Consider the following 26,830-nt stretch of genomic DNA (forward strand, 5'->3'; position numbering starts at 1 on the left):
GGTAACAATGACTGGTTTGAAACACATTGCATTTGGAAGTAGTAGAGAGCAAACCTCTCCTGTGGCAGGTGTGTTTGGGGGGCATGTAGCACAGATTGTGTGAGTTTGCACAAATTAATATGACTATCTCAAACTCAGAGCTGCATGAGGCCAGAGGCAGTGACAGGGTGTAGAAAAGAGAACGTAGTCTCAGAAGGCAAGGTAGAAAAGAAAGACAAACGTTGGTGCCACCATTTCTGACAATTAGCTTACACACAACAATGTGTCCACACTAAGTCAGTCATGTACAGGTGAGATTTTATAACAGGTATCTTTATTGGACAGAATCACAATATATATTTATATATTTCCCTTGTATTAACCATCAATTCTATCATAAAAATATATTACAACATTTGATATATATTCACAAAACACAAGCCATTGTAAACAGAGCAGGCAGCGTTGGCCTTGGATTCAAATCTCTCTCGAGTCCTGTTCCAATAGAATACAGTTGTTGGCAGGTGTGTCACAGGGAAGGTAAATGTTGCCACATTGGGACAGAGAGTAGAGTAGTGATATTTCACTTAAGAATAAATGGAGTAACAGTTTCATTCATTAAATTAGAAAGCAGAGTTAAAACTACAATGACATAAGACACTAAACTTTTGCTCCATTTGGCGCTTGGCGTTCAGCTGTTGGTGTGGAACCTCCACCGTATGTAGTATGCACACACGGGCATGCACACTGGTGGGAGGGGCACTGACTCGGCAGACACATGAGCTTCCATTCATCTTCCTAAGAATCTCCTGGGGAGGACTGCAACACCGTGGGGACCCCAATCAAACGTTGCCAGAAATATCTTTTATTTTCCTAAATCTTAAAGTTTTCTTGAAATGTTAAGATATAAAGTGCATTCTCTTGTAGGAGTCTAGCCTCAGCCTTGCTGGACACACGTTTCCCAGCCGTGAGGACCCTTACGTCATCTACTGGCCGCTTTCTGGATGCCTCAAGCTATGAATGACACGAGCCTCCTCACCTTCCTTTGTGGATATCAAAACAAAGTAAATATATGAAAACACAGGAGTGCAAAGCATTGGTTGTCAGTGCCCTGGTGCCCAGGAGCCTCCAGGATGGCCTGCCAGCAGGGACTTTCCACCAGCTCGCCTCTCACCCGCAAGAAATAATGCTGCTTCTACGGGATACAGGGCAAGATCATTCTGCTGTGCTTGCTTGGGGAGGAAGGATGGACGTGGCTGATAGCGTCTCTTCTCATCCACTATACAGGACACAACACCAGAGGGAGAGTTATCCTCCCCAAATGAGAAGTCCGCATTTAGATGCAAGGTTTCAACTCCTCCCAGAGGTGCCTAAGTAAAGAACGTGATTCATTCAGCATTGAGTTAACTGCCCCAGGTGGCAGGGAGGCCAAGGTGAGGTACCCTTTTGATTTGCTACTCGCAACTCAGAGCAACTGGGTTTCCTGCAGGGGACCAGGATGGGATTGGCGGGACACCGGATCCCATGAATGCCCTGATGCTCCAGGAGAGATTGTGTTTACACACTTCTTGTAAAACAGGATTGTTGAGGTTTGGAATCATTTCAGTTTGCAAGGAAACTTGGCATTCGAAGCTTTCTCAAGCAGGGCGGTTGGTTACTATTAATAATTCAAGTAAAGGTTTGGCAACAGAGGAGCTGAAGGAAGGCAATGGGAGGCTGGGGATTTGGGGATTGGGTGTTAGGGATTTTAAGCAGCCAGAGCAATTACTACGATCTGGTTCCAGTCACCCAGACACATTGCAGGAATGTCATTGCAATGGCCTCTGTTGCTCTCTACCCTAAACCTGTTCTTGTTGGGTGCTGTGGAGTGTAGCTGAAGCTTGGGACTGCCTGTCTCCAAAGAGGAATTCTAAGCCCTTTGAAACCATCACGACAAGATCTCTACTTCCGTACTAGGGAATACGTAAGATGGTGACTATGCAGACTTACTGGGCACGTGTGAGGGGACATGGGTGTTCCTAAGACCATATACATCCGAGGGGTACACATAGGCTTTTGACGCTAAAATATCAATTGATAAAAAAAAAAAAATCCTTAAGCGTGGGTGTGCATGATAAAACAGAGCCCTGCTGCTATTGGTTCGAGTCACATTTGACTTTTAAATGTGAAGTATGTATTTACATGACACATTGCAGGAATGAACTATTCGTCTTCCCTGCAAAGGAAGGTGAGGGTGTGGGGTGTCTAATAAGTGTGAGGACAGCCTTTGCACCATGACTGTGTTATGGTACACTATGCTATGTCAGTTCTTCATTTGTTCCTGGGGATTGGCAGCAGTATACCTCAGACCCAGCATGGACGCTAACTGTGTAACGCTCACCTAGAGAAAATGAAGACACTCCTTTGCTCCCTCTCAGGCTATCATCAGAGGAGGTGCCCTAGGATTTGGTCTCTTGGGACTTAATCGTAGCTGTGTGGTGGCTCACACCTGCAATGTCAGCACCCAGGAGGCTGAGGCAGGGGGACTGCTGATCACTGTAAGATCTGGTGCAAGTTTGAGACCAGTGTGGGCTATGTGGTAAGTTCAAGGCCAGCTGGGATAGCCTGTCTTAAAAATAAACAAGTAAGTAAGCATCTAAACAAACAAAAGAGGGATGAACACCCTCAGTAGGAATGAATGTTGGCTTGGTTGCATACCAGAGCTTGACAATAGAACCCCATTGCTGAAAATATTGCACACATTAATCACAGGACATGGCAAAATCAATACTGACCAGGAAGCTTTATCCGTTGCTGGCTAGCTCTCATAGTACTAGAAGGTGCTATGCAGGCTGCTGGAGAAAATGTCATCAACAGTCTTAGCCATCTGTGAGCCCTGATAACTATAATAAAGACAAACATAGCAAGATTTGCCCATGGGTATGTACAATAGTGTCACAAATGTTGTGGGGTTACCAATCATTTTCTGGTTGGATTTAAGGTCTACTACACAGGAAGAAACACATGTCTGGTATTGCAAATCTGTCCAAGAATCCACAGATGGGGAGTTCACAGGCTCCGTGTGTGTGTGTGTGTGTTATTTTAAAGATTTATATTATTATTTTGATAAATGGAGAGAGCATTAAACTGCCCTCTTAATTTGTATATTTGTGCTATTCATAGATGAGTGCAACTTGTAGACCTCATCAGAGAAGTTTCTTTATACAGTGGATGACAGTTTGTGGGAAAAGTGCAGAGAATAAGTTAAGTGTGGAGTGCTTAGTCACAAACACGATATCTAAATTACACACACATACATACACACACACACACACACGCACGTGCACGCTCCAAGACTCATGGCCCATCATGGGAACTGAAAGATTTGAGAATCAGCGGTTGGGGAGGATCAGACTGACATCGCCGTGTCTTCTGGTCATGAGAGAACTACAGTGCTCGCTCTCACAGCAGCTGTGGCTGCCTCACGATATCAAGCCAGCCAACGTTTGAGCCCAGGATAGGAAATAGCTCATGAGCCCTCAGCCCTAACTGAGAAGGTATGTACAGTTTCTGCCTTCCGGAGGAGGGAGAGTCAGTTTTGAAACATGTTGTCTGATAGGATGACCATGTTCCACACTTAGAAATATATGAACAGCCCAAATTGGAGTTGATAGCTTTAAAATGTTTTTAAGTAGACACAAATTTGGGGTGGGGTAGGAAGATAGGGGCAGAACTGGGAGATGTTAAGGGGAGGAATTGTGAGTAGCTAGGAGCAAAACACATTATATAAAATTCTCCATGATCTCACTTCCCAGCATCTTCAGACTGGGCAGTTTTCAACCCTCAGCCAAGTTTTTTTCTGCAGTAAATGGAGTTTAGTACAGAGACCCATAGCGTGTCAAACTAGAGAATGTAAGAGGCTCCAAGAGTATTCATCTTTGAGTTCTCTTTATGTGTAAGACATTTAACTGATGCCTCCTCCTCCAAGGCTCAGGGGCCATCATTGATAAGCAAGTAGGAAGATGGGCAGAGCCAGAGGTTGGGAGGATTGCAGCAAAAAGATGTCTTCTGGTCATGACAGTGACCCATTGTATACATGAAGTCACGGCGGCTGTGGCTGCATTCTCCTGCATAAGATAAAGCCAGTCAAAATCCCAATGTGGATGGGGAGGGGATTACAAAGCCCCATTCTCCGGCTGAGGAGCTATTGGCAGTAATGGCTGCTTTGGGAGTATCAGTTTTCTTCTGAGGTCTGTCTCTGGGTGGATTGCCCTGCTCTGATAGACAGCCCTACACACACCCACACATACCAGCGACACCATTAGAACTCGGTGGTTAAAAGATTAAAAAAAAAAAAAAGAGTGCATGAAGTTGGGAGGGAGAGGGGTGAAAAGAAGTGGAGGGGCAGGCTAGGTGGTGAGTAAATAAGTATATAAAATATTTAATTAAAATGAATACGTGTCACTCCCCTCAAAATGAATGCAGCTCCATTCGCCTTTTCCCTCTCTATCCTTCCTTCCCTTTCTTCCTTTTTTCCCTCCTGCTTTTTCATTTTTCTCTTTTTGGATAGCTAAATGTCTGTTCATTTTTCTCCCTATCATCTTTTTCTATGTTGTTCTGACTTTAAGAACATGCATCCTGTTGGCCACAGATGGCGTTCCCTGTGTCTCAGGAGTTACTACCCATTTCTGAACACTCCCCCCTCCCCGGTGTTTATAAATGCACACCAAGCCCCGCCCACCTGAACCTTTCCCAGGCTGGTCCATATCTCCTATGTCTCACTCCTTTGTGGCAGCAGTTCTGGCCCAAAGCTCATTGCCTCTGCAAAGTCTTCCAGGGCCTCTGTTTAACAGCACTGAGCAACACCTTTCACCTAGGCCCACGTAGAACTCATATTCCCTGGGGGGCTGGCACAGGAGGCACTGGCTTGCAGAACTCTGGGGTGACAGGTGAGCACTCCCACATAACTCATAACTGCCTGTCACTCTTGCTCAGCTCCAGTTTTGCCACCAACTGCTTGGCACGTCATTGCAGGAGCCCACTCCCTGGCCCTCTGTCACTGAGCAGGCCTTGACTTTTGATGTCTGAGTCAGGCTGAAAGAAACCACCCTCAGTTTCAGCTGTGCCCTCTTTATATTCCAGATCACTGAAGTTGGACAGTTCCATTCCTTAGGACTCATGGCTCCTCCCTCCTGGGAAGCTGACTGCCCAAAGTGTCCAGCTCATGCACTTCCCTCTGTGTGGGGGGAAGGAGCTGAAGAGGCCTTTTACCACACAACAGTGCCTGTAGAAAGGCAGGAAAAGCCCAAGTGGAAGTGGGAGATGCCAGGGAGGGCGGGAAACTTACAAGGCAGGCTCCCGCTCCACACAGATTCATCTGCTGAGCATGCAGGAACAAAGCAGAGCTCCAAATCCTCTCCTCAAGAAAGGCTCTGCACATCATCTCAATGCAAATCCTAAGGTTCCAGGGACTTGGGCTCATGGAGGGGAGTCAGGGGATGCTGCACACTACTGATGTTCATGGAGATAGTGGCCCGAAGTTTTGAAGTTTCTTGAAAGTGCAGGTTGACAAGGAGTCCTCAACACCTAAAACACTAACCCTGTAGTGTCTCTGAAGATGAGCTATCACCTGAGTCAGCTGCCTGGACACCAATATATAGATCACAGAATCCCAAGTCCTGCCATCTGGCCTGAATTCACCTCTGAAGGGGGAACTCAGGAGTTTGTACTGAAGCACGTCCCTTGGTAACACATGGAGATGGGGAAGTTTAATAGCCACTGTCTCCATTCAGACACTCAGATTCTCAGGAAGGTAATGGGAACCTCACAGTCTCCAGATCTTCCCCCATGGTGTTCATGGGCTGGAGTATGTGAGCTGATCCAAGAGGTTTCTGGCACCTTAAAGAAACTCCTCACCAGGCGGTGGTGGCACACTCCTTTAATCCCAGCACTCGGGAGGCAGAGGCAGGAGGATCTCTGTGAGTTTGATACCAGCCTGGTCTACAAGAGTTAGTTCCAGGACTGGCTCTAAAGCTGCAGAGAAACCCTGTCTTGAAAAACCAAATATATATACATATCCTCAGTAAAATCAGGCAACTGACTTAACCCTGTGTTAAGGTCAAATCCTGACAACATACCATCTTTGGGCTCATCCAACAGCCACATCACAGCCAAGCGCTGATGACTACCAGCCTCTAAGCCTGGGCAAGAGTGACAATGAGCACACAAGCCTGGCCCTATTCTGTCTACCTTCTCTTGAGGAGAGAGACACACGAAAAACAAAACAAAGTGTATCTCACAAATGCAAGGCAAGAGTTTTATTGCTCAGAGTGACAGGAACCTGAGCTGAGCCCTGGAAGAAAACACAGTAGGAAACAAGCCAAGGAGGTCACCAAGCCATGTTCATCTACCAGCTGAATGCAGACACCTGTCTATGGGAGGTGAGCTAGCCAGACACCAGTAGTGTGCCATTCAGCAAGTATCCTCTATGCCCAAGGGCCCCAGGTTTCTGAGATCCTGACCTCCTAGAAGGGGATGCAAGAAAAAGGCAGATCGGGGCAGAGAGATTATAAAAGGCAAGCCGCGTTGTGAGGCCGGAACTGAGCCCTCTGAGTGGATTCGGGATGTGGAAGAGGCCTCTCCTCTGTCAGCAGTACTCCTAAGCTTCACAAAATGGTTTCACCTATCCAGTGGCCCTCAAGTCCAAGTGCTGTGAAGGTGACTCCGGGAACCAGTGGGAGTCAAGCAAGTCACTGAGACCTTTCACCTTGGGGGGAGGAGTCTTGTTTCATATACCTCACACCTGAAAAAAATCACACGTTGTTTGATTAATTAAATTGCCAGAATGAGGTAGATCACTCAGGTGGAAGCAGTGACCTCAGGGGGTGTGTTTTAGAGATGTGCAGACTGGCTATAAACTTTTATGGGGAGGCAATTGCAGTGGCATTGGCTGGTGCTCATTGCCAATGGAGCTGCTTCCTTCTCGCTTCCCTTGGGTTTTCAAGCCTGTGCCTAAGTGATAATGAAAACTCTCCATCAATGGGCTTATCTGGGGTTCCTGTCAGTGGCATGATGCCAATGTAGTGGGTTTTATTAGATGGTAAGCAGTTTTAGAGGCATAGTGAAAATTACAGCATACATCCTTCCGGATAAGTGGTGTCGTGGGTGGCAGTTCCTGCTTCTTAGTTATGGAAGGGACAGCGAGATCTTGGTGCAACTCAGGGTGCAATATGTTGCCGACACAGAGCAGGCAGAGAAAGGATTGATAGGGTTACTCTACCTACAAGCCAACATGGGAGAAGAGGATGTCCCTACTCACCTCTGCCTGTCTGCTGACTTCTCCTTCTGGGTCACCATTCCTATTTTGCAGTATTTGTGTGAAGGGGGAGATTATTTGGTGCATGCTGTTTTGGCTCCCTGTTTGATTTGAGCTTCCCTAGTACTTTGAGTGTTGGGACAGCAGAGGGTAGATACAGCTGCTATTCACTAGCTGAGCTATAGAAATGATTGTGGTGATTTGTGCTAGATGGAACCAAATGGACTCCGAGCCAGGACAGTTTTGTCCCAGAAACAAATATGTGGCAGTGTTGTTCTGGTAGATGGGTGACAACCAGCTCTGGGGGAAAGGCCTGATTTACAACATTTAGTTATTCTGGGTGTATTAAAACTTTCACCGTGGCTAAATTCAAGCTACCTGGGTGACATCTCTTGTCACAGGAGGGAGGGGTGGACCTCACCAACTCCCCCATAAGGTTGGTACAAAGTCCAAACAAGTATCCTGAGGAGTCCCTGCTGGAGCCCAGGTTCTTTTTCCCCAACAAGTACACCCCTCCCAGCAATGGAAAGATCGTAAAGCCTCTTTAGATGGTACAACTGTCTCCATGGAAACTCTGAAGCCTGACAACACCAGGCCTGGTGGAGTTGTTTTTTAAATGAATTGCCAAGAGTTAATGATAGGCTATCTTTTCAAATAGACAAGTAGACATTTCTCTGTCTTTAACTACCGGGGCTGCCTAGCAGGGTAAACCAATGGTCTTCAGGTTGGTTCCTCGTGGAGAGTTTCCTTTGTACTTGCGAGGCTAAGATGTGTAAAGTTACAAGGAAGGAAAGATGCTTCTGACTTGATGGAGCTCCATCCTTCCCACCCAGAGGAATCTCTTACAAGGCAGAGCAACAACTGCCCTGAGCATTCTCAAGTCAGTCTGTAATGATGAGACAGGAAGAAGGCATGGCCCGTGTGTGTGTGTGTGTGTGTGTGTGTGTGTATGTGTGTGTGTGTATGTACATGCACGCTGCTCTATGGGTGGGGTTAGAGGTCAACCTCAGGTATTGTTTCTCAACTGCCATCTACATTGTTCTTTCTTTTTGAGGTCCATCACTGGCTTGTAACTCACCAGTTCAGCTAAATCTTGGCTGACCAGTGAGCCCTGGGGAGCGACCTCTCTTACTTCTTCAGTGCTAGGATTATAGGCGCATGCCACCACGACCAGTTTGTCTTCAGTGTGGATTCTTGGGGTCAGACACGGGGCTTTATGCTTGTATAGTAAGCACTTTACTGGCTAAGCTATCTTTCCAGTCCTTATGTTAGATTTTAATGAGACCAAGACAACGGTTCCCAACAGATTGGCATGCGTATTGCTGGAAGAGCATCCTGTACTAATTGCACTCTCTCATCAGTACCACAAAGCACTTTTGTGGTGACCTTGGACCGTCCCTGCTTTCCCAGGACAGAATTACAGAATGAGGCTAATGAAACACCAGGATAGTGGAACCCAGTATCTGAAAACGAAGACTGCATTCCTGTTCAGGTCAGCTCCTGGGCGTCCACCTCGCAGGAGATGATGGGCAAGATGCCTAAGACGAGAGGGAGTCCTTTCTACCAGCTTAGATCCCAGGTGGGGCGGTAGGACAGACTGAACACCTTCTTCCTGCTTTACCGGGCTCTCAAAACTAAGGCATGCAAATCAGAAGAAGGCAACTTCCTTCTCAGATTTCCGAGAATCTAGCATTATCTATTATCTGTCTCCGGAGACCACTTTCATGCTAAGATTGTCAATACACGCAAACATTAGTTTGTTTGATGGAAGAGGGGCAGAAGTTGAATCCAAATTCCCATTTCTATGACAACTGGTGGGCAGCAAACACGTTGTTAAACACTTTTCCATTGAGCAAAGAGCCCAAGGGTGTCAGCCGAGTGTACTGTAGTTGGCACCAGCTGCATAATATTTGGGTTACAGCAGCCACCACTACCAAGTGGAAAAGGGTTGCCATATTAGATATAGGTCAGAAGGTCACAGCCAGCCTCACTTTCAGTATCACTGAAATGTCCTTTGGAGCATGGAACCCCATGACCAGTAGCTAGCAAACAGATGTGTGCCATACCCTACACCTGCCACCAATACTCTGTGTCCTTGACAGTGACTAGCCTACCATTCTTTAGGAGGCCTTTGGTGAGTCTAAACGCTCAAAATACACTCCCAGAAAGAAAGACCAGGCCTCGGCCCATGGCCATCCTTTGGTGATGGAACAGTCTGACATCTACCCTGGAAAAGCCAAGAAGTAGGCCCCGGAACTTGTTCAGACATCAACATCACTGCAATCACCCAGCGATGGCGGCAGTTAATATCCACCCAGGAGACCAGCCCACCTCCCTTTGCTCTGTCCTCTCATTCTGAACGCCCCGGCAGGAGAGCGGTCCTTCATTCCGACACCGGCAGAATGTTCTGGCTGTGAGAGTCACCTGTGAGACCCACGGAGCGGGAGCGGATGGAGCGTCTGTTGAAGATCCTGTTCAGAAGCTCCTTGCAGCTCCGACGGTATTGGTGTCGCAGCAAGGAGTACACGAAGGGGTCAGATGCGGCCTTGCTGTAGGCCAAGCACTTGGACAGCACGCCCCAGTGGGAGCCGATGGGTGCTGTGGAGAAGAGTTCCACCAGCCTGTGGAGAGATGGGAGTGTGTCATTGAGGGTGTTGTGGGCGTGTGTTAGGGGCATGGAACCATGTCAGGTAACAAGGAAAGCAATAATGATTCCCAAGCGCTCTGTCAACTGTGCACACAGGTTACTGTAGTGAAGCTGGGAGACATGACCACCTTATATCCTCAAGCTCATAAGGGCATTCAACAATAAAGGGGGGATTTAAAGCCGTCACCTCTGCTTCTGACCCCCACAAGTCTTTACACTCTGTAGGCCCGCATGTCTTATCTGTAGAGTAGGGAAGTCAGATAGGCTTGTTTCTATGATCTTTTAATCCATGACAGTCTGGTTTGGCTCTGCCTCAAATTCAGTTCCGCCTTCCTAAGGAGTCTATGTGGGAGGGAGGGCTGAGAAAAAAAAAAAAAGAAAAGAAAAAAAAAAAAAAAACCTTGGCAAACATTCTGCAAAGCTCCAGCAGAACGTCTGCCAGTGAGGAAGAGCTATTCCTAGGACTGGGGTCCTGGTAACCTCTGACAATAACAGTAGTCAAGAGACCAGAAAGTGACCTTTGTCTCCTGAAGAGGGCAAGGGAGATACATCCTGTGTGTTCAAGAGTTCAGTTTTTTGAGTTCTTCTGATAGCCATGGAACTCACTGAGTGGTGCGTACTCCAGCCTTCAAGGGCGGTAAGAATTCCTCTGTCTCCACTACTATCTCTAATTATGATTTCTCTTCCCCAAGGGTTCACAGCCCCACTGGTCAGACTTGAGAAGGCATCTAGCATTAGCGTAAGGTCAAAAAGACCCACAAAACTTGGAGAGTTTGGAGACTCTAAATCACTTCTCCTCCACCCACTGTCAAACGAGAAGGTTGAGATCCAGAAAGGAGAAGGGTTGTAGCAAGCCTAGTGCCTATAACCAGCTAGGCTCTGGCAGCTGGCCACCATCTGGAACATCTTCTGGAGAGCAGGCAGTGGTGGTTCTCAGCTTGGTGGGTCGCCTGGGAGAGGGCTCAGAGACAAGAAGGATAGAGCGTAACTCTACTGCCAATTTAGTTTCCCTAGCTTGGTCTTCGGGTTGAAGTTGTGTGATGGGTCTTAGAGTCAGTGGGAAGAACGGACAGGCGCTTTATGCCACTCCCCACTGAAAGGCTTTGTTTTGAATGGATCTCCAGGGAATCTATAATGAGACCACTCTCTTTGCCCCATCATTCCTTTATCACACTTTAGTCCTGCGGAGAACCAGGGATACCTTTCTCCTCATTTCATGAGGAGCTGAGGAACTGGAGACGTGAACAGAAGGGAAATATTCACTTTTTAAAAAAAATCTATGCTTTAGAAGTGATGAATCAAAAGAGACAAAAGCCCCAAATTGACAATGTCACACTTAATGAAATAGCTAAATGCTGGCTCGCTGTTACTGTGTGTCTATTGGTGCAAATAAAATGCCATGACTGAAATTTGAGGAAGAAAGGGTTTATTTGGCTCACACTTCCATATGACTGTTCATCATCAAAGGAAGTCAGGATAGAAACTCAAACAGTGCAGGAACCTGGAGGCAGGAGCCAATGAGAAGGCCATGGAGGGGTGCTGCTTACTGACTCGCTCTTCATGTCTTGTTCTATATACTTTCTTATAGAACCCATGACCACCAACCCAGAGATAGCATCACCCACATTGGGCTGGGCCCTCTCCCATCAATCACGAATTAACAGAACACCCTACAGGCTTGCCTACATCCTGATCTTATGGAGATATTGTCTTAATTGAGTCTCCCTCCTCTCGGATGACTTTAGCTTGTGCCGAGTTGACATAAAACTATCCATCACACCATGTGATGCCCAATCATGTTTCCCAAATGGCCTGTATTCTGTATATTGTTAAGGTTGATCCTAGCATCGTGGATCGCCCCAAAGGATAGGTGCGTATGTGTTCATGTGTATATGTAGATACACACATGAATGCGTGAATGCATTCATGGAAATCAAAGAACAACCTGGGTGTGTTTCTTACTCAGACACCTTCCACATTTTATCTCGGATAGCAGGGTACATTATTGGGCTGGAACTTCACCAGGTTGGATAGGTTATCTGACCAACAGCTTTGCAAGGATCTGCCTGACTCCATCACCCCTTTTGTCCTGGTTGAGGTTACAAGCATCTGCTGCTCCACCTAGCTTTTGACATGGGTTCTGGGGATCTGAACTCTGGACTTACGCTTGCATGACAAACACATTGTTGTTTGAGCTATCCCTCCAGACTCCCCAAAAGAATTTTTTTAAATGCTCGGTTATCAAACCATCCAACAAGATCAAATATTTGGAGGCTGTGTAGGGTAAAGTTATAGTGTTTGCTTCCCCAAACTTTCATCCAAGGTCTGAACTCCCTCAGATAATTTCCAGCTTGTGTCTCCTTTGAACCAAGTCCTCGCTGTGTACACTCTCTTGTCTCACAATGACCCTGCAGAGAAGGACTCATTCCCATCTTACAGATGAGGTCATTGAAGTCCAAAGAGATTGAGCAACAAGCCAGGGTCTCCTGCCATGAAGTGAAAGTCCACCCTCAAAGCCTGGCTAAAGGCCATGCTAGACCCTGAAAGTCAGCATTGCAGAGTGACAAGATGAGTTTGGGGACCCTTTAATCCCCAAGAGGCTCTTTCCATGAAGTCACAATCGGCTGTGCTAAACCATTGTCTCTTCTCCCTCCCCATAAAACCTGTGGCAAGTTCTGCTTTAAAGTCTATGTCTAGCCTTTGACACACAGACACAGAGACAGGCAGACACAGACAGAGAGACACAGGAACACAGAGACACAGACACACACAGAGAGACATGCAAATACAGACACACAAACACACACACAAACACACATATACACACATACACACAGTGTATTGCATTAAAGTACAATTCAAGTAACAGAACATTGCTTAGGAAAACAGCCCAAAAGTCCTCGAGGCTTCTGGAGACTCAATCTGCATATGTTTGCATACGCAAAGACCTGCAAGCTCTAAGGGGATGCTTTAAGCTTTTATGAGACATTAGAGTGGAGGAGTCATTTATTAATAGACCGCTACAGTAGGGAGCCACCTGCACATTAACCCCTCCCCTCTCCATCATCCCATTACTCGGGAAAGATGTAATAATGGGCCATCAGATCCACAAATGCCTCCAAACCCGATCCTGATGATTTATGACAACTGTAATTATTTGTAAGTATAGATTGCGACAGAAACGATAGGCTTACAATCACATGCGAATGTTAATTCAGAAAACATTTCCCAAGAGCCTGTGGGTAGGAATGTGCAGTGGCCCTGGGCCCTGCCTGGTCACTCCAGGAAGAGTCTAACTGACCCAGAGCTCAGGGGAGCAGCCTGACTATGAAACAGAGAAAGGTCAGGCTTCCATAAGAACTCTCACAAAACAGAAAATGTAGACAATGCCTGAGCAACACCTACAGCCTGGTTTACACACACACACACACACACACACATACACACACACATATGCACACATACAGCAGACAACTTTAAATTTTATTGTACTTACTATCCTACTAGGGATTTGCTTTGAGAAGAACTGATTGTATTCTTTTTTTTTTTTTTTAATCATGGAAGTTACAAACCTGAAGTAGGTGCACCTTAATTTGGACAAGTCACATTTCAAGTGCTCCACAGCAGCCCATGTCTGTGGCTGTCATACTAGAAAACACCACTCTAGATGCCATTCATGCTGTTTCTCCTGCTTCTCTTCTTACTCCTCACACCCACACTTCACAAGCTTTGTCCATTAGCCTAGCCAGGAAGTTCTATCCTTTCTCTTAGCTCTGATTCTGGGCCTGCCTGATAGAAGGGATCTGCCTAACTATAAGCTCTATTTTCAGAGCCAAGGTTCCTACCAGAGGGCTCTTGGGGGTGTCTGCAATTCATCCTTATTTTTCAGTGGAACTTTTGTAGTCTTCAAGAGAAGGTGCTGGAGACATATGTGACAAAGTGATGGGAGGTGAACATGAGTGCTGTCATCAAAGATTTGCTTGGGGTAGTTCTGCATACACACAGAACACAGAGAAGACACTGGGAAGACATGATGGGCTGGGTGGAGTCCCCTGACACAGGCTTTATACTAGAGAAGGTGAGGCCTTTATTCCCATGGAAATATTGCTTATCCTCATGCAAGATGCACAGTTTTGTTAATTTTTTTTAACCTCAATTATATTAACTCCTTAACTCCATTTGAATCTGCTAGCAATCTGACTGAAACATTGCCTGGGCACTATTAGAATGAAATAGGCTATAAAAAAAAAAGAGGTATATAGAGAGAAGGAGAGAGATAGAAGAGGGAGAGGGAGGGAGGGAAGAAGGGAGGAAGGAAGAGATAGAGATATATCGATCAATAGATAGATGATAGACATATAGAAGATAGATAGGCAGACATATAAATGATAGATAGATAGATAGATAGATAGATAGATAGATGATAGATAGATAGATAGATAGATAGATGATAGATAGATGATAGATAGATAGATAGATAGATAGATAGATAGATAGATAGATAGATAGATAGATAAAACTAGGAAATGAGCTCAAGCCTGAGAAAAGCCTAGCTGCCAACAGTGGGAGTCATATCACTTTTTCTCTGAGGATTCAAGTTTACCTCCTCAGTTCCTTTTCCCTGAGGTCTAAGAGGAAGGGTCTTTGTATACTTTCTTTCTCACCCGAATTCTCTAGCTGGCTAGATCTCATTCAGTCTCAGGGTGTCATGGGGAGGAAAGATAATGTCCCAAAAATCCATACAGGCATGTCTGTCTCACACACTCCAGTGCCCCACATCCTTTAACCCCAGGATTATACAGTGTTTTCTGGAGGCCCAGAGAGGTGAGGACACTAAGAGGGTAGAGCTGAGGAGGCCTATCTATCTCTCTATGTTAGATCTATGCAGAGTCCTGAGCTAAGCTAGCTCTGGCTTACTGGCTGGGGTATGGGTCTAGACCACAGTTTTTGCTTTGTTTTGTTTTCAGCCAGGGTAACTCTGGTCATAGGGAACACTTGGCAATATCTGGAAACTTGGTTATCAAGCTAGGGACATTGGTAGGAGGATAGAGGTTTTCCTGGTATCCAGCTGGTAGAACCAAGGAGCCCCGATACATCTTATAATGTCCGGGGCAGCCCCTCTTTACCAAGAGTCATCTAAGTGCAACGCAGCAATAGTACTGAGGCCTAGTGCACAGTTCCAGAAAGAAAAACTGATGACTCTGCCCTGGCCCGTGGTCAGACCATCCAGGGACCCACATACAAGTCTTGTGTTCAAAGTGAGAGATGGGCTGAGTGGGGCTCCCCACGAGGAAACACATACTGTGGAAGGCAGTGGGTGGCACTGTACTTAGGCCTGGGTTGTCTGGGGAAGAGAGGAGAGGGCTAGAGAGGCGATCAAGGCTCCCTAGCTGCCTTTTTTGTTCTTGTGGGTCCTGTGGGCAAAGGACCATCTCCTGTCTTGAAGAAATAACTGGAGGTCATGACTGAAAGAGCAAGCAACCATGCTGAGGTCTGTGTGAGGACAAGTGGGGAGAGCAGAGAGGGCTGTCGCAGTTGGCTTGTCCTCACAGGGAACAGGAGGCTGGATTACAACAAAGGGGATGCCCATCTGCACTCCTGCAGTGGCACTAGCTGTTCTCTCTCTCTCTCTCTCTCTCTCTCTCTCTCTCTCTCTCTCTCTCTCTCTCTGTCACACACACACACACACACACACACACACACACACACACACTCATACACAGAGGAAACGATTTCCCAGACTCAATCAAAGCTCCCATCTCCGTGTCTCAACAGAACCACTGTCCTTTGTGATCTCCCAACTGCACAGATCATAGAACTACTTAGGATACAAAGCTGCAGGATTCCACCCCCACGCACCCCCACCCCCACCAGTTCACAAAGGAGCTTGGGAGAGAGAGGAGGCAATCCTTTTCTATCTGTCTGTCTGTCTGTCTATCTATCTATCTATCTATCTATCTATCTATCTATCTATCTATCTTTTTCTCCTTTTTTATTTTTCTGACTGAAACTGGCAGAAGGAACTGTCACAGCTGGAGCAGGCTAGTCTGAGGAATGCAGGTCCCTGGTGCCAGTGAACTGCAGCCCCGCCTGGCTCTTGGAGCTCTGGGAAGGGGAATAACTGACAGTCACTGGCCCAGCAGTACAGCAGGAGAGGTGGTCTTTCTGGAAGGGCACGGAGAGAAATATCTACTTTTATGCAAGTGGCTGGTATCTCTGAAGTAGACCGCTCAGGGGCTGGCTACCCAGCCCAGTGGGCAGTGGGACCCTACACTGTGTAGTATTTCCCTTCCACCCCGTTTCTTCTGGTCAGCACCTCATGGAGTGTGGGGTGAAGAGTTAGAATGAGGTTATCTGGAGATCAGGTGAAGAGCCTTCCACTGTGGGGTACTGAGTTTAACACATAAGAATCCAAGGCTGATTATGGAGATCAATGCCAAGGTTTTCCCCAAACCCAATAGATGCACCATATGGAACAGCTGGCCCACTTCTGGGTATATGACCAAAAGAAATAAAATGCATTTACTACATGCTATGTTTACTTACACACTGTTCATAGCAGCTAAGGCAGAAACCAACCCGAGAGCCGTAATGGTTGCATAAAGAAAATGCGGAACAGATACACAACAGGATATCATTCGGACAAATGGGTGAACCCAGAGGACATGATGGAATAACCCAGACAGGGTGCCACCTGTTCTCTCATAAAAACATACCTTAGCAAGCCCGTCAGAATATGCAGCAGTGACGCCCAGGAGCTGGGATGAAGGGGATGATGGAGGGAGAGTGGATAATGGGCATTAAAAAGGACACATGTTCTCCCATTCCCCTCCCTAGTGGGGGACTGCACGTCACAACAACCTGTAGCATGTGTATTAAATAATAAACAGAGAGGTGTTTGGAGGCTCCGAACACATGCAAATGGCAGGAAGGTGGAAAATAAATTAGCCCAATTTGATCAGCACATGCTGTGTATGCCCAGTGAATGAGCATACTTTGTGTATGAGCAGTTTAATCTTGCGTTGTGCCTTATAGGTTTGCGCAGTGATTATGGGATAATCAAAACTGTTAAAACTGTTAAGGAACAGAACATGTCAACTGCCCTAACTTCATTGGTACCCATGTACACACACATGGATCATCACAAGGTATCGGTAGCCAGTGCAATAAAAATGTTAATTAAGGGCTAGAGAGATAGCTCAGCAGCTACAAGCTCCAACTACTTAAGAAGACCTGAATTCAGTTCTCAGCAGCTCACAACTGCCTATAACTCCAGCTCCAGGGAATTGAAAACTCCCATTTGGCCTCTACAGATGTCTTCACTCACCTGCGCTCACATAGACACATCAGACACATGATTAAAAATAAAAATCAATCTTTAAAATGTTAGTTATTGATAAGGGAGAGTCGGAGGCTGAAGAGAAGCAGATAAGTGTTCGGTCTCACCCTGCCATGCTCTCAGGAGATACATGTGGCCAGGAGGGGCCCCACTCTGGCTCTCCAAGCCCTGGTCCCCATCCACAGGTCAGCTCACCTGGTAATCACGTAGGGAGCAAAGCACACGAGGAAGGTCCCTATGAAGGTGCTGATCTTTTTGGTGGCACGCTGTCGCCTCCGCTTCTGCTCTTCCAGACATCGTTCCCTCACACTGTGTGGGACAGAGAGGAGAAGGTAATTCGTGGGGTGGCCTGGCCAGGACACAGGGAGGTGCTACTCATGAACAGTAACAATGCATTCTAGGTGTGTGGTTATGAAGCCAGAGACCTGGGACCCGATCTTAAGCCCTTGGGTAAGGTGTGTGACATTGACAAGGTCATTATTTGTAGTGTGATATCACACACCACGTTTTACTGATGTGCTTTCTTATAGACAACAGAACATAATGTTAGCTGGATTGTTTGAAGAGTTAAATGCACAATGCACAACAGTGTTCTGTTTTCCTTTGTTTCTTCAATAAAACATCCTGACCAAAAGCAACTCAGGAAAGACACAGGGTTTATCTGGCTCACACTTCCATGATGCAGCCTATTATTTGGTGGAAGGCAGGAACTCAAGCAACTAGTCACATCACACCTACAGTCCAGAAAAGAGAGAAGCAAACGAAACCATGTTGCCTGCTCGCTTATGCAACCGCCAGCTCTCTCCTGCCCCAAGTTCAGAACCCTCCGCAGGGGGAATGGTACTACCTATGTCAAAGACTCGTCAAGACAATTCCCCACAGATAGGCCCATAATTCCTCAACTGAAATGCTCTTCCCAGGTAATTCTAGATGGTGGCCAGTTGACATTTAAAACCAGCGATCACACATAAAGATACAGAAAAATGTATCCAGTGTGCAAATGAATAACACAATGAGTACAAACAGACAAGAACTCACAGGGTTACTGCTTATGTCACTCACTGACTTCCCTGTACGGTCCTAGGGGGCTACACTCCCTGCCTCCGGGGCTCATCTACTATGACCATTAGTGCTAGCTGTCAAGCTGACAGAAACTAGAACCACCCGGGAGATGGACCTCTGTGTTTACCTGGGGGAAATTATCTTGATTGCATCCATTGTCATAGGAAGACCCAGCTTAGTTGTGGGCATGTGAGGTTCCTGGCATGATTCCTCCCAGGACTAAGACGGGAGAAGCTAAGTGACAGCCAAGTCCTCTTGACATTGAGGATGTAGCTTAGAAGATGGGGTCAAGAGCCACCAATGCCTCTAATCACACCCTGTTCCTGCTCCACTCGGCTCTAAGCCCTACAGGAACTGATTCCTTTCCATCAAGAGAAATCAGGGTATCACGGGCACGGGGCACAGGAAAGCAGCTGTGCACGCAACCAGTTCCAGGCTCCAGAAGCTCTTCTTGTAGCATCCAGTACAGACACAGGTGAGCAGAGAGGGCGACTGGAGGCTGTGCTGCCCCGCAAGCCAACTTGGCAGAGCCTGGCTTGGGCTGCAGTGACTTGCTCCTGAAGACAGGCTGGCCTGCTCCATGAAAGCAAGCGGTAGAGAGGAAGTTCCTAAGCTGGATTTAAGTATGATGTTAAAGCAAGTGCTGCCCACTGCATCCAGGAGATTGAGCATTTTAATCCTTAAGTCTCTCCTCAATAGATTTCTTCTCATATGAACAATTTGGACGGACGAATCTGGAATCCTTGCAGGTCCCCTTTTGACCTTCTGCCTTTATATAAATTTATAGAATTAGGAACCAGATTGGGGCTTGGAATCAAAGTTCCGCACTGTCTGAAAATGTGTTCTTCACAACTAACGGTACTAATTACTTTAAATAATTAACACTATTGCTGGGAGGTGGTGGCACATGCCTTTAATCCCAACATTCGACTTGGGAGACAGAGGTGGGTGGATCTCTGTGAATTCAAGGCCAGCCTGGTCTGTAGAGCTAGTTCTAGGACAGGCTCCAAAGCTACAGAGAAACCCTGTCTCAAAAAACCAAAACCAAAACAAACAAACAACAAAAAAATAACACTAATAATGGTCTGAGTCTCTGCCATGTGTCATGCTAGGTTCTATGATGGGGTTTCACATGCCTTTGTTTAGTTGGTACAGTGTGTCTAGGAGCCAAGGACGATGTCATTACAGTCTGCATATTTGAGAAGAGATTGAGACTCAAGAGAGTTAAGATATTTGCTCAGGATCACACAGCGTTCACAAGGCTCCTAAGCGGTAACTATGAAGTGGTCAGCATCTGGTCAGGCACTGCCTCTGTTTAGTACTGAAAGTATTCCGTCCTCATTGGTTTCCGTGGGGTAGTTTCCGAAGTGGATCCTGTGTCTGAGTATCCTTCTCCATCCCTGGCAAGTCAGGCTGGCAGATGATGGCAGGAACTGAATCCAGACTAGAGTCTGGAACCAAGCTCACCCCTCCCCCTACACAAACAGTCTACCTGTGTCATCACAGGGGGAAGTCCTATGGATTGGCGTATGGGGGGCCTGAGGTCACTAAATCCTGCTCAACTCAAATCCCCAGACCTTCTGACCACATGCGTGTTTCTGTAGCATTTTCTGCTAAGGTTCACGGGCTCCTGTGACTTGCACAGCCTGTGATTGGAGATCTGGGTACAGGGACATGGCCAGCTTAGCTGTCTTGATTTAAAACTCAAAGTCCCTCCGTCTGGGAGTCTCAACCCAGGGCAAAGAAGACCAGTGGTGACCACAGATGCAGGAGGTTCAGGGTTACTCTTCACAGCTGAACTCTGTCTGCTCCAGACTGGCACAAATGAATGGTGGGGTGCAGATTTGGGGTGTCAGCTGAGTACCCTGAACCATCACACAAAATTCTTCCATGATAACAGAGGACTACTCTGGACACCCAATAAATAAGTACGCCAAATTCACCCAAAGAACTCCACGGGGGGGATAAGAGACCACCTGAGTTTCGTCCTCCTCAGTGTGTGACGGTGTTACAGCCCTCGGGTGCTGCAGAGTAAAAGCCCTCTTAGGTACACTCCCTTAGGAGCGCCCTGCTCTCCTAACTGTGGCCTCCGGCAAATCACCAAGCCTCTGTGTGTGAGTCCCCACTTTTCAGAGGAGGCTTTCACCACACCTATAAGCAGACCCACGGTTCATTATGAGGATAGGCATGGCTCACTGAGCAACAGGGCATAGAGATGGGGAGCTTTCTTATGCTCCCTAAGGAGTCGAAGTTCTGATGAGGGGCTCCCTCCCATCCCTTATCCTTAGCAGACTCCCTCTCCTTCAAAGCATGGAGAACTTAATGTCTATAAAGGCATTGGGAGTCTTCAGAGAGACAGACACTTGCATGACTGAAGGAAGGAAAGGCTAGGACTGTCATGGGACTGTCTCTGTCACTCCCCCAGGCTCCACAGATCCCCAGAGACCTGCTGCATAGCCCCTTTAAGGACAGGTTAAGCAGAAGACACTTTGCAGCTGTGTGTCTTCTTTGGCCTTCACTTCTTGGCTAGTGGTTAGGTTTGAAGAGCCAAGGTTAGAACTCCAGATTCAAACCCAGACACTTAATTATGAGATGGCTTTAAGCAAGTGTACAACAGAGTCCTCATCTCTAGAAAAAAGGGTGATGAGAGGACCTGCCTTTTAGGGTCACACCGAGTGCCTGAGTTAAAATATGAAAGATACAAAGAACTGTGGCTGACCCTGTGAACCGCGCTAACCAAACTACTCTCAACTCAATATACACTCACTGGGAAACTCTGTACTGTGTTCCACCTCTGCCTTGAACCTCCAAGCCACAGGATTTCCTCTTTCTGTAAAAGTCCTTCTGGCCCTATGCTATGTCCACAGGAGAGGAAGCTGTGGCTAGGGTCTGTGCCAGGGGTGCTGTGAATTAGCATCATGCAACTGAACATTGAGTCCTGAGTTGACTCTGTGGTCCATTTGGGGCTTACAGGGATATCACAGATTTTAATGTGACGCACCAGTAGAACGCAGAGAGTGTCTGCAGAGGGTACTCAGCCACAGGATCATGTTATTAGGTTATCATGTTATCATGCTGTTAGGACAGAACAGTAGACTCTCCAACATATGCCTACCCAAGCTTACAGATGGGGAAACTGAGGCTTACAGGAGTGAAGGATCTGACTGTCCTGGGAGTCAGGTGCAAGTGGAACTTCAGACACATGGGCATTGGCTACCAGCCCAGCACTTCCACTAGGGGTGTGCCACTCCTTCCCTGAGCTATTGCAAAGGAAAGGGCTAAAGCCAGCTCCGCCCTTCCTCCGTGGGTCTGCTGTTTCCTGGGTAACAGTACAGTGGTGGCTGGAGTACCCCCATCACTTAGGTGTGAGACAGCTCACTGGGCTCTCTGAATGATAGGATCACAAAACCTCCTGTTGTCATTTCCCTCCCCATGGCTTTTCAACCCTGAGATCCTGAAAATCTTGTATGCCTGTGGGCTGCCATTGTGCTTATTCTCAGATGAGGACCCGAGTGGTTTAGGACATGCCCAAGAAACATCCTGGCAGTTTGGGACAGAACCAAGGCTCATCTAAGATCTCTTGACCTGACTCTAGAGTGTTCCCCTTACCCTCACTGCCACCCCTAGTCTGGTGGAGGCACCCAGAGTCCTTGGACTCCTGGGCAGAGTCTGTGGTGCAGAGAATATGAGGTACAAAACTCAGGGAGCCCCGATTGTGGTCTGAACATGTGTGCTAGCCTGGAGTTGAAGGAGGGGGGCGGTCACAAAGTTTGAGACCAAAGTGGACAGGCTCTCTGGCATTTTGACATGCGAGGTCAAAGAGATACATTCTGCAGGCTCCAGAACAGCAACTCTGGAAGTATCTAAACAGAAGGCAGGGAGGTGGCCTCAGAAGTCTCTGAGATGGCTCTCTAGGCCCTCGATGATCTGAGATGTCCATTGTCCTTCCAGCGCCCACACCTGGAGCCCTCACAGCCTGGCCCCTATTGTTTTTCTGGCTTTTTTAAGCCATGAGACAAGACGGCTGATGGTAAGAAAGAGCCCTGAATTTACGGTTAGGATGCTGATGTCCCCCTTGCAGATCTAGGAAGCATGGTCCCTGCTCTAGGTCCTGGACATTAAAACTGGTGCTCACACAATCTACTCTAGAAAAAAAAAACAAACAATTTTCTATGGCACATAATCCTTGTGTAAATGCCTTGATTCTGCTTCCAAAATACACGCAGACCCCTGGCCCCCACCCAGTGGTGGACTATACTGTAGATGTACTCTGTTTAAGGCCCAAGGAACATCACATGCATATGGAACGTGACTGTGTGACTTGAGGTGTGTGCATGACCCAAAAGAGGCACCTGCGCTGCTGGGTCGAGTCAGGGATGGAGAAGCAATGCAAGTGGACCACTTAGTGTGCTCTAGCCCAGATGAGGCTAGCCTCGACAGCCTGTAAATTCTAAATTTGAGCCCCAGTTTTAGGAAGTATATCTGCCAAGACAGGGGGATTAGAACGTATTCCATGGCCCCACCTATAAGCTACAGTAGAGCTTCTAAGCATCTACACAGAGAGCTTGTGAGCCTCCATCTACCTATTGCTCCATCTACAAATCTCAAGGACAGACTTGGGCGTAGCCCTGGGTGTATTCTACTTTCTAGAGTTCATCAAATGCCCTCCTTTTGGGATCAACTTCTGCCTCTGTAAAATCAAGGGCCCAGTGCAGCTCTACCTCCTTGGTCAACCTCTGACATCCTGCAGAGCTAACCCTCAGGCAGCCCCTGTGGTCATGGTTCACAGAATGTTAAGGGCTTAGAGAGAGACCCTGGTAACACTGTGAGGAAGTCCTCATTCAGCTTTTAGGAGAGACTCTGTCACTAGCAGCTTAGCTCCAAGAGGTCATCTCCCTGGCATGGGTGAGCCTGGTCTGGGCTAGAAAGAGGGCAGTGATGCTGGGCCACGGAGCCTGATCTGCTTGGCTGTACCCGGCAGGAGCAGAAGAGATCTAACCAGAGCCTGCCGAGAGCTTTGGCTGGGAGAGCTGAATAGCAGACACTGGGCAGGTAAAGATCCGAGTGTGGACCAAACACTGCAAAGTGAAACCTGCTTCCTAAATGTAGTAAATTGACCACAGAACAACAGAAATAGGAGATGCCACTCTGGGCCTCAGATTTAGAAAATAGAGACTTCCTGCTGCTTAGGTGGTGATCGCAGCAAAGGGATGAAGCCTGTTATTCAGCATGCAGAAGAATAAGCTACCTCTTGTTGCTTCCTAACAAATGGTACCTGGGCTCCAGGCAACACAAAGCAGGTCTTTAGCTAAATTCTGGGGTAAGAGGTGGATGACAGGTGGGATGACTTCCAGTGAGCTGAGACTTCACTTGCTCCTCTAGCTGTCCAGGAGACTGTCCTGGAACTGACACCTAAGACCGCATAGGTTCTTGGCACCAAAGGATGTCAGAGCCTGAAGTGGGGAAGGATTCCACCACAGCCTTCAGACCTAAGACCAAAACTTCTCCACTGTGCCACCAAAGATCAGCTGTCAGGGCAGTAAACTGTCTGTCGTGTTCTGTGGAATTCACCTCCCACACTCTTGCTTGAGACCCCTGGAAAGGGCAGTTTGTGTTCACAAAGGAGCCAGTGCCTCTGTGACCTGATGGAGCTCCCTGGAGGGTCTAGAAGCAGGGCCTCCTCCAAATGGCCCGAAGCTCAGAGGAGGTCAAGGTTCTCTGCAAAACTGACAAAGGCCTGGATTCCAGCCCAGTGTCTGTCTTTGCTTATGAGACCCCTACATACTCTCTGTCGTTCTGACCTAAAGTCAGGGAGACAGGCAAGAGAAGAGGAAGCCCCTGTCCCTCAGTAGAATGCAAAGTGACCTCTACCCTCCTCTCTGGGGGATTAAGAGCAGAAATTGGGCTTTCCCTCCCTCTAAGAGAACTGGCTCCTCTCTGGGCTCCACTTCCCTTTCCCTCCACTGGGAGGCTTGGTGAACGGGCTTTCTAGGACTAGCTCAAGTCTGCAAGAGTTAACATTTCCATGCATCCTTCGGAGCTGCCCCAGCCCCAGCCCTGGGGATGGCCCTTTCTAAAGTGTATGGTGATGAACAGGAATGTTTCTGCAAATGTGGCTGCAGACACCCCCCCCCCCCCCCGGAATGACTCTTGAGCTGCACAGACATGGGCAGGGAGGGCTGATGCAAACACATTCTGTTTGAGTTTCTGTGGGGAAGAGTCTATGTAGGGAAGACTAGAGGAGCCTGTCATCTGGAATGACTCTCAGAGGGGGACGGTAGATACACTCAGCCATGCCCTGCCAATGTGCAGGCATGCTGAAATTCAGCAGCTTCTTATTGCTCAAGGCAGGGAAGTCCCACAAGGGGCCCTTGCTCAACTAACACCTTCTGTTTGTTTGCTGTGCCCTCTAGGGCAAATACACATTAGGGTCTACACTCTTCCCTACCTACCCCAAGGTTTCCTGAATCCTGGACTTGTGTTCACACATAGAACCATAACATTTCACTACCAGTGCTCTCTGTATGCTATATCTTATGTGCCAAGTGGACGCCTAAGCTCTTACAGGGAGTCCCAGGCCTCAGAGAGGAAGGCAGCTTTTAATGTAAATAAATCGGCAGAGACCACAGAAGCGCCCTCCCTCTTGATGTCCTAGTCTCAAGAGGAAAGATGAGGTGAGCTCAGGACAGCCTGATTGACAGTTCTCTCCTTCTCTCCTGAAGGGACATTAAGGACCACAGAGGTCCCCAGCCAGTCCTTTCATTTGCTTCCTTCTATCTTCTCACGAGAGGTAGTGGGTCAAGAGGAAGGGGGTGGGTGGACAAGCTTAGTTTCAGGAGTCTGAGGTAGAAATTCTTGAAGGGATCTTGAGGCACCAAGTCCAGAACACACAGGACAGAGTCCCCTAGAGAGGCAAGACAACCCAGGCCCTCAGGACCCGCCACAGGGAGAAAGTGCAATGGATTCTGTTTGGTGGGGACTCAGACACATACACAGGGGGAGGAGATCCAGTTAGCACCGCACCCAGCCTGACAAGGACCCAGAGGAGTAACACCCGCAGTCTGAAGAGTTTTTAAGCGCTGTCTAAGCCTACCATATGCCCTCTCAGGGCCATATCCAAACGCTTTCCTAGCTTAACACAATGAACAAAGCCCACTGCTCAGGATACATCTAAGGATAAGGAGGAATTTCTGCCTGAGAGTTCAGTCCGGTGCTTCAGAAAGTGAAGCTCTGGGTACCCTTTAAATAGTATCTGCCGTTCCAGCCTTGCTTAATGCAGTGCGGTGGACAGGGGACTCTCCCACGGCCCTACCCTGGGTACTGGGACCTTCCCAGCTCACTACAGTGTCCCCAGAACCCTGAATCAGGCCTCTCACCTGGGGTGGATGTCCACCAAAAGTACGAGTGTCTGCATGGTGATCACGTCGATGCGCTTGCAGTGGAAGCGGGCCACCTTGAGCACCTTGAGGTACGTGAAGCAGAGTACGATGAAGGAGAGCAGGAAGCTGAGCGCATGGAAGGCGCTGGTGAAGATAGCAAAGCGCAGGCGCTCCTCGGGCCGCCGGCTGCACAACGTACACGAGGCATACAGCTGGTGGAAGCCCAGCCAGGACAGGGCGAGCGCAGTGGCCGGGAAGGTGAGCGCGTGCAGCCACGTGTAGGCCACCATGAACGCGGCATCGCGGAGGCGCATCTTGGCACGGTAGCTTAGCGGGAAGACCACAGCCACCCAGCGGTCGATGCTGAGTGCAGCCATGCTGAGCATTGAATTGGCAGCCAGGAAGGTGTCGAGGAAGGCAGCCAGGCGGCACAGGCGATCCCCGGCCGGTTGCCGCTGTGCCACGACGCCGGCCAGCGTGAGTGGCATGTTGACCACGGTGCACAGCAGGTTGCCACACGTGAGGTTGAGGGTGAAGAGCGCGGGCGCCTGGCGGCGGATGTCAGCGCTGTGCAGGAGGCAGAGCAGCACCAGCCCGTTGGACAGCAGCGACACGCCGATCGTGCCCACCAGCAGCCCCGCCAGGCCCGCGTCCCACGAGTTCATGGTGCGCGCCCGCAGCTGGCGCTCAGGGCCCGCAACCCCGCGCCGCCATGGCGCAGTCCGCTGCCGGCTCAGCCCCTCGGCGTCGCGGCGGCCCAGAGACCCCTGGTCCCCGTCGCCATGGCTACCCGAAGGGCGTCCAGCAACCCAGAACCCCGCGCCACCCGCACCTAAGAATGCAGTCACCCGGAGCCCCGCACCACCTCCCAGGCGAGCACCTGGGTGCGGAACCACTCGGACTCTGGGTCACCTCACCACCGGCGAGCACCTGGGAGAGCCATCACCCCCAGCCCCGCACCACCTCTTGGCCAGTCGCCCGGTGCGACGCTGAACTCCTGTGGTACCCTGGAATCCTGGCTTGCAGGCGCCTGTGGTTACAGGCTTTGCCTCTGCCCGCACCCGCCCTCACCGGGTCCTTCTAAGCTCTGGCTCTGCTCCGCACACCCTCCTGCTCTGTGGCTTTCTCTC

At 48.4% G+C, this 26,830-nt stretch overlaps 1 protein-coding gene across 1 annotated transcript; it reads right to left on the reverse strand.

Moving 5' to 3' along the window:
* Positions 1-302: 302 nt before the first annotated feature.
* On the reverse strand, positions 303-26,830 carry Gpr26 (G protein-coupled receptor 26). The gene is made up of 3 exons (XM_057779202.1): positions 25,698-26,830; positions 17,455-17,568; positions 303-9,894 (listed from the first exon to the last, which is right to left on the reverse strand). Exons 1-3 carry the CDS (start codon positions 26,363-26,365, stop codon positions 9,657-9,659), a joined length of 1,020 nt encoding a protein of 339 aa, XP_057635185.1. The 5' UTR covers positions 26,366-26,830; the 3' UTR covers positions 303-9,656.

Source organism: Chionomys nivalis, chromosome 8, assembly GCF_950005125.1.
Source record: "Chionomys nivalis chromosome 8, mChiNiv1.1, whole genome shotgun sequence".
In the NCBI taxonomy this organism is placed as follows: domain Eukaryota; kingdom Metazoa; phylum Chordata; class Mammalia; order Rodentia; family Cricetidae; genus Chionomys; species Chionomys nivalis.